Source organism: Oxyura jamaicensis, chromosome 2 (assembly GCF_011077185.1).
Source record: "Oxyura jamaicensis isolate SHBP4307 breed ruddy duck chromosome 2, BPBGC_Ojam_1.0, whole genome shotgun sequence".
Lineage (NCBI taxonomy): Eukaryota > Metazoa > Chordata > Aves > Anseriformes > Anatidae > Oxyura > Oxyura jamaicensis.
In genome coordinates, this window is record NC_048894.1 from 125,408,558 (window position 1) to 125,421,323 (window position 12,766).

Sequence of the window (12,766 nt, forward strand, 5' to 3'; positions counted from 1 at the left end):
TTTTTATCCAAGTAAACTGTTATAATAGCTTTCTCATCACATTAACACTTTGCACACCATCTCAAAGTTGTCTATATTACCTTGAATATGAATAAGCAAACTTTGTAATAAAAACATTATGTTCTCTGATAAATCTATTTGCTTCCATAATATTGGTTCTGTAAATGAGGATGACCAGCAATTCTGGGCAACATGACAGGGCATCAGGCATGCCTGATCAGGTGCCTGAACCTCATCCAAATGAATGATAACATATTTCATAGAACCCATCTCCTGAGACTGAAATCAAAGCATTATTAATAGAAAATATTCATCTACTTTCATATTTTAATGATTATGAGATACTGGGTTCACTTTCATCCTACTGTGTACTTTCTAATGTATTAATCCTCTCTACCTAATTCAGAGTCAGTATCTTCAGTTCTTGTAGCACCTAAAATTTGTCCAGACATTGCAATTAGATAGGCCTAGTTCCCTGAACAATGCCTCTTGTTTTCTTAGCTTTGGCTTTCGACTCATAAATTAATGCATGACGAGGAAGGTATGCACATACTAAACCAACAGCTTACACATTGTATTACCCAATCATTTCTCTGCACTGGGTACAGTTTTACATAATCGCACTTCATGCAGAAAACTAAGAGATTAATGTTCTGCACATTGATAGGAACTTCATATTCTTCACTTGATAACTTGCAACACTACATATTACTTCCATTTGTAATTTAAAAAATAGTAAGATGAGATGTGGCTTGCCTTTCTGAAATGAACTGGCTTACCACAGACAGTAAAACAATAGGATTTTGACCATGTCTAGATAATTCTAATGTTTTCTCTCTGCAAAATCAAAACATTAAAACTAAATATTGAATGCTAGACTCAAAATAGCTTCCATCATTCTGAATTTATTTGACACAAACAGACCCTGACAAATACACTTGCATCAGTCTAACCAAAACATTGTTTATTTTGTTTTACAGATTTTGGCCATTGTGTCCATTCTGTTCATCGTACTGTCCACTATTGCTTTGTCTCTTAACACACTGCCAGAGCTTCAAGAAATAGATGAATTTGGGCAGCCAAATGACAACCCTCAGCTAGCACACGTTGAAGCTGTGTGTATTGCTTGGTTTACCATGGAGTACCTTTTGCGTTTTCTGTCCTCACCAAATAAGTGGAAATTCTTCAAAGGCCCATTAAATGTCATTGACTTGCTGGCTATCTTGCCATACTATGTCACCATTTTCCTCACAGAGTCCAATAAAAGTGTACTGCAGTTCCAAAACGTCAGACGTGTGGTTCAGATATTTCGTATTATGAGGATCTTAAGGATTCTTAAACTTGCCAGACATTCAACAGGCCTTCAGTCTTTAGGTTTTACTCTCAGGCGGAGTTACAATGAATTGGGCTTGTTGATATTGTTTTTAGCCATGGGAATAATGATATTTTCAAGTCTTGTATTCTTTGCTGAAAAGGATGAGGATGCTACAAAATTTACCAGTATTCCTGCATCATTCTGGTGGGCAACAATTACTATGACTACTGTAGGATACGGTGACATTTATCCTAAGACTTTGTTAGGTAAAATAGTTGGAGGACTTTGCTGTATTGCTGGAGTGCTGGTCATAGCCCTGCCCATACCAATTATTGTGAACAATTTCTCAGAGTTTTACAAGGAGCAGAAAAGACAAGAGAAGGCAATTAAGAGAAGAGAAGCACTTGAGCGAGCTAAAAGGAATGGCAGCATTGTCTCCATGAACCTGAAAGATGCCTTTGCTCGCAGTATGGAAATGATAGATGTAGCAGTAGATCCAAGTAAGCCTGGAGAAGCAGCTAACCCGAAGGAGACAGTCGATGACAACCACCTCTCCCCAAGCCGGTGGAAATGGGCCAGAAGGACAATGTCTGAAACAAGCTCAAACAAGTCTTATGAGAACAAATACCAAGAAGTTAGTCAACAAGACTCCCATGAGCAATTAAACAATGCTGCAGCATCCTCCAGCCCACAGCACCTCAGTGCCCAGAAATTGGAAATGCTATATAATGAAATTACTAAAACTCAGTCTCAGCCTAATCTGAATGCTGGTTACCAAGACCAGTCAGCAAAGCCACCCATGTATGAAGAAGAAATAGAGATGGAAGAAGTTACAGGCCAGAGAGATCCATTGCCACCTGGACCTACAGACATCATAATGGACATGAGAAGCACATCCAGTATTGACAGCTTTGCCAGCTGTGCCACTGACTTCACGGAAACGGAGAGGTCTCCCCTTTCTTTGTTTCCTAGCTCTCACTTGCAAATGAGATTCCCAACTGATTCTGTTAACCCAGAAGACAACCAAAGAGTAAGGAGTTCTCAGTTTATACCATTCATAAAAGACAGAATGTTTTCTCCAACAGATATCACCTTTGACTATAATCCAATTGACAGAGCTGTTATCAGTGATGGCAGTGGATCCCAAGCTGTTTTGCATGGTCACTTACATTTTGACACTGCCATGGAAAGCCCCAAAAGTTCTCTGAAAGGTAGCAATCCATTAAAATCCAGATCCCTTAAGGTTAATTTTAAAGACAATAGAGGTGGTGCTCCACAAACACCACCTAGCACTGCAAGGCCACTGCCAGTGATGGCAGGAGCAGACTTTACCCAGGCTACCCCTCAGCACATCAGCACCATTCTCCTGGAAGAAAATTCACCCCAAGGTGAACGACCTTTACTTGGTGCTGACGCATCAGGATTTTGTCAGGGACTTTCCAAAAAATCATCCCCTCTGTTTCCCAAACAAAAAATTTTCACTTTCCCCTCAAAAGAAAGGAGAAGCTTCACCGAAATAGACACTGGAGAAGAAGAAGAGTTTATGGAGTTACACGGTGTAAAACATGAGAAACAACAAGATATCAAGACAAACTGCTGTGGGGACAAACACGGTGATGGCAACCATTTAACAGAGGAGCCACAGGTCAGCTCTTCACCCAAAAGCATGAGTCACAACTGTACTCAAGACATTTACCATGCTGTGGGTGAGGTAAAGAAAGACAGTAACCAAGAAAGTCACAAAATGGAAAACCATTTATTTGCCCCAGAAATTCATTCAAGTCCAGGAGAAACTGGTTACTGTCCCACACGTGAAACTAGCATGTGACTAGTTACAAGAGCAATAAAAATACTTTTTCTTAAGCCACAGTTAGTAATGCCTATGAACTAAAACATGGAAAGCCTCAAAAAGTGCATAAAATGTTATTTTTGCATGGCATGAAGAATTGTTTAGTTTAAATACTGTTTAATTAAAAAATAAGACTGCTTTTTGTAACAAATTGAAAACAAACAAAAAAAAAACTTGACTCAAGAACAGTGAATAAAATAAAGAGAGCTCTGTTAGGAGCCAGTGTTCTGCAACATCTGACATTTTTGATCCTTTCACTTATGATTGTAGACAGGTTTTGAACTCTAACTTTTTTGTTTTCTTGGTTACAACAAATTTTAGAATTTGCACATGAAAGGATGAAATGTCAATGCATGCATTCATAATGATGTGAAACAAGGTGCTTCGAGCTTGCAAAATGCATACATATGTAAATAGTTTGGGGTTGGGGGGAAAGCTACTGTTAACAAGGATTTATGGAAAATGAATTTCCTGGGACACAGGTACTTCCTTCACAGCGTGCTGCCTGGAGGTTTTGTACAGACTTATGTTGCAAAATTGCAACTTCTACTTAAAGCATCTCACATATCTTGCTTTCTGTTAAAAAGCTCATGATATATCTGTTAATTAAGGGACTACAGTATTTTAGTTTATCTGTGCTGTAAATTGTAGTTGTTTTTTTCTTCAATTTGCATAATTTTTGTTATTACATTTGTCAGTTTATTTAATGATCCTGTGAGAAAAAGCAAAGATTTAATGACCAGAACTTGAAGTATTTGATACTTTTATTGAATACTGCCATTTCATAACTAAGAAAAAAAAATGTTCCGTTTGAAATTTAATAAATTAAAAAACAAACAACATAGAATTATTTCTGTGGCAATAAATAGTGCCAAAGACTATACAGACATATTCAAAAGTTCTCAGTCTTAGTATATTTGATCTTAACAGAAATATAACTCATGTTCTTTTTTCCTTTGATTTAAAAATATTTGCTTCTATGTGATCTTTGAGAACTCTTGACAGCTCTCCTTCCCTTCTAGCTCCAAATCAGTGCCCACACTTCAGTAATGGCAGTGCTACTAAAGTCATTACGGGGTAAGGTCATAAGAGACAAGCTTAAACTGACAGGAGGTATCACCTTACTCACCAGATTTGCCTCAACCCATACTCCAGTGGCTGTTCCAAAAGCTAAGCATAGGCTTTTCCTTATAAAGGGAAATGTCAATAGTTCCATAGACACCTGCCAAAGCATCTTTGGTTTCCCTGATATTCTCCAGCTGTGTATCCATTCTGTAAAAGGTGTTGAACCAAAGCCTTCATTACAAAGTATGAACTTAACCACTGTCTGAAAAAAGCTATTAATTTTTTATCCAGCACCAGTAACTTCCTGTGCTATAATAATAACTATAGATTGCTTGAATTTCCTAAATCATAAAATCCTACTCATAAGCAAAAGTATGCAGTACACATACATGCCCTATTAAATGTCCTTTTTTAATTAAAAAAAAAAAAAATCTTTTTTTTTTTTTTTTCTGTCCTCTGATTTCTGCTGAATTTGGATGCTCCCTCAACCAATTTCTTACAAAGCTGTTAACTTTTGTAAGAGCAGTAAGTCCAGTCTCACAGTCAGAGGGTCCAGCAGTTAAGTCTGATGAGCATGAATTCCCTCCATGGGCCTGTTGCCTCACACTGAGCCTTTCACTTCCCTAAGCACAAAAGGGAGATAATGCTTCTTCCGTGTCAGGAGTCTAACAATAAACATGCAAGGACTGAGACAAGAATGGGAGCCTTAAAAGCACTTTAGACTAACCAAGATGTGGTTGAAAACAACAGGCTTCTACTTCCCATAGTGGAACTTGGTTACTTTTTACTCATGTGTCATTTTCTGTCCTTTAAATGAGTAAAAATCAGCACCTAGCACATTTAATGTAAAAGAACACGCATTTTATTGCAACATTGCCCTCTGCTTGAGACAGCTGGGCTGATGCCGCAGACCTCACTCAAGCCTGCCACATGGAAAAGAGGCAAGTCTGAAAAGCTCTGAAACACGGACTCTGGTGGCTGGACCAAATAATGAGCACAGAACAGTCCCTTTGTTTAAAAAAAATATATATATATATATATATATATATTTGTAAGGGTAGATTTCCACAACACGGTAACATCAAGGTATATCTTCAGTCATTCGAAACACTGGGAATATAATGTTATTTCTTCAGAAAAATGTCTGGTCATTAATTCTCAAAATTAAAAATAATAATAATAATTGTTTTTTGTCCTTAGTTGCAGTTCATTGCAACTTGTTGCTGCATTCAATTTTACCTACTTATATGGCATCCTGCTTAACATTTCAATCATATTGTGTCTCACTGTTCCAAAACTTAGCTCTCAAGTACTTTATAGTCATTAATCTTATTTTTTTTTCTTGCTAGATATTTTCAGTGACAAAAACTAAATGTCGGTCAATTTTTATATGCCTAAAGCATTGGTTTGTATTTTCTATGTGCAGTTTTAATGAAATCACGTGGGCCTGTTCTATCTGCCTTTACATCCTAGCGGACTAATGAAGACCAAATTAAGTCCAAACAGGACTTGATCCCATGCTCTGGATCCACAGAAAAATCCCAGTCAAGATAATGGTGTTGTTCTGGCAAGACTAAGGTCTGTGTCCTGTTCCTACCATGTGCTTTTTCTCTCCGCTGATGCTTACACTTTCAGAAAGCCCCCTCAGATCTGAGCCACTTTTTGGAAAGGGAGGAGTCAAGCCATAGGGAACTTTTTTGCAGGAGCAGAGATTTGAGTTCTAAGCTCTCCTGAGCTAAACCAGTACTTTATGCAAACCTAATTCTGCCCTATGAAAATCACTAAAAATTCAATAGTGGTAAAATTAAAACCTCAATCCTTGTGCAGTTGAATTCCCCCTGAAACCAATGTGAGTCTGCCAGAAAAAGGGAATGACTGAACGTAAATGAGGACAGCAAGACTCTCTCGAGTAAAATCAACAGGAGCTTTAAACGTGTAAGCCAGATGAGAAGACCAGGCCTTTATTCACTGTTGTATTTTAAATGTTTTCAGAGAAGCACAGTTATTTTGAAATTGTACAAGCAAAAGAAATGCAATTCTCTTTATTAACAGATGTTGTGGGGCTTTTTTTGAAATTTTGGAAGAAAAAGGGTCAAGCTTTAGAAGTGCTTTTGTTAAAATTTCATTGATTCATTATATGCTTTTGACTATGCTGAATATTATTTCCAGAATCACAGGTTTAGGCATTTGGCATTTCCAGTCTTGGCTGCATACATGTGATCCACTCCTGAATACCTAGCTCACTGCTAACTCCTGATCAAGTATTTATTTGAGTAGTTGCAGGATTGGACCTAGCTTTTATTTTAGCACAACATGTATAAAAAGTGCAGTCCAGGATCTCTTCATTCTTTATGAATTTGAATTGCTATGTAGCAAATTATACAAAACTACCTGAGTATATTTTCTGCTGTTCTAAAAAAAAAAAAAAAAAAAAAAAAAAAAATCAAAGCCATTTCAGACCTATTGCCCATTCACCACAGTAAGGGGAGTTCTTGAGTCAGTCTCCAAAAGCTGTAGAATTTCAAGACAGCTTAAGGAGTCTTGAGATGAAGTTCCTCCCCTGTGCACCTCAAAGGAGTCTGACTCTTCGTATTGCTGGAAAATGAAGATTGTTCAGGGAGATAGCTTTGCAATCAATTTATTTTTTATATTTTGTACTAACTGCAGAATCCTGATTCAAAATTCTAATTAATTTTCAATGATGAAACCAAATGTACACATTTAAAGGATGCTCACAGAGTAATCAGAACAATTTTGGAGTAAATAGTCACATTAATCCAAATCCAGGGTGGGGGGAATAATATATCGCACAAACTGCAAAGTAAGTTCATGCAGGAAAGCTGTTTACAGGGGATGCATATAAGAATGTAACAAGGTGTAGGAAGTTATTGCACTAGAAAATTTCTATAAAATACACTTTTTTAAACAAAAACACAAAAGGCCTTTTAATGCTTCATTGTATAGAATATAGGAGCTTCTGTGCTAATGAAGAAATCTAATGCACTGTGTCCTCACTTCAAAATTGGTCTCAAAATTCAAATATTAGCGATGTAAAAGAGGTGATATCTGATTCAACACTAGAGCAACTGACTTAAAGAGCTGTTTCTTTTTAGCACAAGATTATGTAACCAAAAGTGCGTGCAGAAAACTGTATTTTTGCCTATAACACATACATAAATCAAAACGGCAGTTGACTTCTTGAGTCTTTTCATACCAGATAAAATGTGGCAACGTATTTATATTCCTTATACCCTTCTATAAGTGAAAAACAACTTGTTCATTTAAAACTAGATCTCTTCCCCTACATGCAGACTGAGCTTGTTTCTGTTTCCTTAGATCTGCTTGAAACAAGTTTTAGCTTCAAATTGTTTAATTAACTCCTTCAACCTCATCTCTGAGGCACAGTTCAGTACAAATACCACTTGTCTTTTTCCAGTCCCATTGCAAATACAGTCAGCATGCTAAAAATGTCCATGGCCTTCCTAACTGTCTTCTTTTCATTCATTTAATTTTGAGGTCATTTGGATAGAAAATGAAGATTTATATTTTGTTCATGCAAAAAATATATATATTTTAAAAGGAAAAAAACAAAAAAGGAAAGAAAAGAATATGTTTTTGAAAGTAGTCAGCACAGATCAAGCAGGAAATGCAAATACAACAAAAGGGGAAGAAAGGCAGAAAACCGTAAGTAGACAAGGCATGTTTTAATATACTATATAAATTAGAGATATATAAAAAAAAAAACACATATATTACTAGACCTTGGTCACACTTAATGAGGCAAAAATGCCACTAGCAAAAGATTAATTACAGTCCTAGCCCATCTTAATTTTTATCCTAGAACCAACAGGTCTCTACTGAGACTTTCAGTGATCTTACCCACTTACCTAACATGCACATCTGATCTGTTTTTCCAAAAGACTTTCCTGAAAAATAAGACAGTCTGCATTGTTATCATTGTTGATCTTTGGATCTCTTCCCCTTTCCCTCCAAACACCAACCTTCTCCTCTACTTGGGATCAGTCACAAGACAACCCAACAAATAAGATGTGTCTTGTTCATCAGAAAAATATTTTTGTAGTCAGGTGCAAATGGCCAGGTAGATATTAACTCTGGGGTTCTATGGCATTTGAACTGAGGAACAAGAAGAACTGAGTGTCCTTTCTTTCTGTTATTGTTGCAGTCATACCATCTCACAACTTCACAAGTTTTCTAGCTTTAAAATGCTCTGTCTCCTCTGGTATCCACCTCATCCTGCGAGATGTTTCAGTGCATTTGTTCAGGGCTTTTGCAAGAGCTTTGCAGTTTCTAACTGACTGTTACATGCTAATGAGATAGCCATCAGAACCAGTATGAAAATTTGTCTGTTGTCCAACATAATGGTACTCAGTTTAAACTCTGTCTGAAATGTTTTCATATTGTAAAGCAGATCAAGTGATCTGGGATCAAAATCCTTCACAGAAACCATGTCAGTTCCATCAGTGAAGAAAGGTTAGATGACTGGCAGACGTATGCAAAATTATTTGAATAATGCAATAGTTTCTTGTTTGGTAATCATACACCATGTGATATTACAGATGGAGTTACATACTTGTCCTTGTATTTCTTCCATTGCAGGGTTAACTAATATATTTTGGAAACACTGTGTTACAATATTTAAGAAGCATTACCTTTTAGCCGTAATGGAGATTTCTTCCAAAACAGCAGTGGTATCATAGTCCTATATTATTACTGATTGCAATTTAATTTTCTTTTACGACACCTAACACAAGCCCATATGGATCCCATTGTAGAAGAAGGAAGTAGCACACAAATATTATTGGTCTCTCTAATGAGGAGTAGGTAAAGAACATTTTAGCTAATATTTAATCCAAAAGATATGATTATCCTAACTATACCCATGAACAAAACAGAATGGTGACGTCATTAAATATTGATTGTAGTCCTGTGTTTAATGCAAATCCTGAATCTAAGAGCAGTCTGGGTAATTAATTTCACTTTATTATTTGCATTAGTATTTTTTTATCTCAAATAAATATATAAATCCATTCTTAACTTCAGCAGGAGTAAGGTACACTTACCAACAGAAAAAATTTGGTATATAAGAAAGACCTAAACGTTGTGTCTTGCATTACATTACCTTTGAAATTTATTGTACCAAAATGAAGTTTTTAAAGTATTTTCTATTGAGGGACTATGACTTGCACAGCAAAAGTAATTCATTAATGAAGGGGTTGGATTCTTCAGGCATATGTATCTGCATGTTTCTAAATCTAGAAGTCTGTGGTTATGTTTACACTGGCATCTTTGCAGAAATCAGGTTAAATCTATTACTCAAGCAAATTTTGCTATTGTCATCCATGGTGATGTATGAAAAGAGGCTGTATACACGGCTGTATACAGCCAAAGATTAAATTGTCCCCAGTCTATTCTCCCACTTATCCCAGGTGGAATCATTCAAACAACCAGTCTGATATTCTTCAGAACATTGGAATAGTTGTGGTCTGCAATTTGGGCTGCACTCTTGAATATAGCATATTTCTACAGTCAAATACTCTAAAGTTGGTATTATGTTTGACTAAAGCAGTACTGACAGCCCTAGTTTGACTCTCACTCCCAAATCATTAAATCAGCAGAATGATAAAACTGACTGCAAGTAACGCTATTTAACTTAACAGTAACTCTTTATACTGGTATGAATAAAAGTGAATGTCTGTGCAAACAGCTAAGCAGTGACAGAAGATCAGAACTATTTTGCGCCCAACTACTATGCCTAGGTATCTTTTCATGTGGGTCATCAGTTGGAATTGATTTAAGTTGCACGGTTAGGGGGGTTGATGGTGTGCTTAGTTGCTCTGATCTCTAGGGCATATCTTGTAAAAGGGAATGCAAGAAACAAAAAGCCTATTCTTTTTCTTCTTACTGTTTTTATTTTTTAATGATTGCAAGGTTAAGGACATATGTTCTATATTGATGTTTTGGCTCTAAGTTTTGCTCAGATAGCATCTCTCAGTGGAGATACAAATACAAAACATTTATGCCTGTTCTTGAAGTCCTTAAGCAGAAAGCCAATGGGAATTCTGCCTATATAAAACTGAAGGATGGAGCAATATATTATAGCTTTAGGCAAAAGGAGCAGTTTCTAACACATATTGCAAAATGGAAAAGAAAAAAAAGAAAAAGAAAAAAGAAAAAAGAAAAAAGAAAAAACACAGTTGGGGACAATCATGGGTACTTCTGCTAGGATGCAGAGTTCTGGATTTATACCTCTAAATTTTCAAAGAGTTATGCAGAGTTTTACCTATGTAACTCTCAAAATTCAAAGGAGCCATGCTGATAAGATGAAATATGGAGGGACTAGAGTACAAAGAACCTGAGAGTTGAATACATAGCCTATTGCTTTAAGATCACTGTAAATATCAACTAAGAATATGTACTGATTCATGTTTATAAGTTATTACTGTGTTAGTTTCATAGGTATGGTAGCATGACTACTATTAGTTCTATTGATTTAATGAACTTTACTTTGTATTCCTCTGTGAATGCTCTGAATGCTGCAAACAAAAAAGCACAACAGTATTTTTCAAGTTCTCTTGGCGCGATAGCAGTGTCTTCACTATTGATCAATTTTACAGAATTAGCAACATTTCATCATAAACTGCTCTATTAACAACATATCTTTCTTTCAAAGAACTGTCACTAGAAGATAAAAGCGTATGTGATAAGTGTTGTCTAATCTCATTCATCTGCCTTTACAAAATGCCCCAGACATTTTGTGGGAGAATATGCTGCTTTTGCTTCATGCATTGTTTGCATTTGGGGGTGGGGCAGGGAAATAGTAGGGCATTTTGCAATGGTAATTGCATCAAACATGCTTTTTTCATTATTGTTGTATTTGTTAGAAACATTTTGATTTAATTTCTTTTTGTAGCTAAGACTGTTTGACAATAGCGTTATTTTTCCAGCTAACCATCTGATTCCATTAGAATAATAACTTTTCACATTTAGTGGTATTCGTATCAATGTCTTCATATCAGCTGCATTTTAACTTCATAAAAAAAGGAAATGTGGTTATTATTTTTGTCATACTAGGTTTTGCTGATCAACTAAATATTTCTGCACCAATCTACATACTAATATGCATGTTGTAGTCTGTACAATTGTTCAACATCAAAATATCTGTTTAATTTATGTCAAATGTCTGTAAAATAAATGCATTGTTCTCCATTTCAGTCTGATAGAATAAGCAGGATAGTAAATAAATGTGTAAATGAATCATCTGTGTCTCATTTCAGTTCTCTGCATGAAACCACTTTACATTGAGCATTGCATATATACCAAAACAATAATCCATAGTGTCCTTAGATTTCATTACTTGACTTTGTTATACAGGGATCTCTGGCAGACAATGTGTACAGAAATAAATCATTTGGCTATGCAAATAAAGTCAGAATCCACTGTTTATTAAATATATATATATACATTACAGTACTTCTAAGCCTTTTTTTCCTCTCTCTTCAGCATTACTGCTAATTACTACTTGCACTGTCAGAGATATAAGACCTCAAATTGCTTTACAAGGGTGAGTAAACATTACTGCAAAAGTGTGGAAACATCTAGTAGCTGATTCTGGATATTCAAACCCAGGTACCTCAGCCTAACATTCGGAAGTGGTGGATAAACCACTATCTTGTTCACCTTGCTAGTAACCAACAACCTAACTTGGACCTGCAAGTGGACCACCTTTTAATAGCCCAAAAACTGTGAGAAAGTATAATTTGCATTGGGAATAAAGTATTTTGGGTTTTGTTTTGTTTTGTTTTGTTGTTTTGTTTTTCCTTCAAAATGAGTCATGGAAATAACTAATCTTTTTTAGAGGCAAAGTTTTGCTGCAAATGCAACTTTTATAGAGTATCTGTATGGTTCAAAAAGTAAGGAGCATAATTTTTTTTTACAAATATTCTTTCTCTGGGTTCTCTGGTTCTTTCCCCGAATGTGTAGTACTGCCCATAAACGTAAATTTGTTCCATCCTCCTGTTCTACCTTAAACAAATTCCTTGCTTCCTCTTTCCTTTAAAAACTAAACCCACATCCTTCTAATTGCTTCTTGCAGTCTTTTCTTTTTACCATTGATCTGAATAATTGCATTTTAAAGAGAGGACTTTGAGTTTTCTGTATTATTCAATATACAATCTGTCTGTAGCCTGCACATCTATCCATAGTACCTGAAGTTATCACCAAAAAAAAAAACAGATAGAAGTTCACATTCCTGCTCCACTATAATTCCACACCACACCACATCTTCAGGCTTGCGCAAGTCTTCTGCCTCTCCAAATTTTGACTGCATGGAAAGGAAACTAAGCCACACGGGAGAAATGGAGTGGGAGCATTTTCCAATAGTCACTGAGTCTGGACAGTCATGGGAGCAGGATACACCACAGAAGTTTAGACACAGCTGAAAATCTCTTATACTGTGAGATTAGGTGATCTTTCTCATTCTAGGTTATTCACCTTTTTCTATTTCTTCCTCTCTCTCA

The 12,766-nt window shown here is 36.1% G+C and overlaps 1 protein-coding gene across 1 annotated transcript in view; it reads left to right on the forward strand.

Moving 5' to 3' along the window:
* Positions 1-11,504, forward strand: part of KCNB2 (potassium voltage-gated channel subfamily B member 2) — a 206,780-nt gene extending 195,276 nt beyond the window's left edge. The window contains exon 3 of the mRNA XM_035316535.1: positions 981-11,504. Coding sequence (XP_035172426.1) covers positions 981-3,143 — 2,163 coding nt within the window. The 3' untranslated portion in view covers positions 3,144-11,504. The remainder of the gene's footprint in view (positions 1-980) is intronic.
* The last annotated feature ends 1,262 nt before the right edge of the window (positions 11,505-12,766 follow it).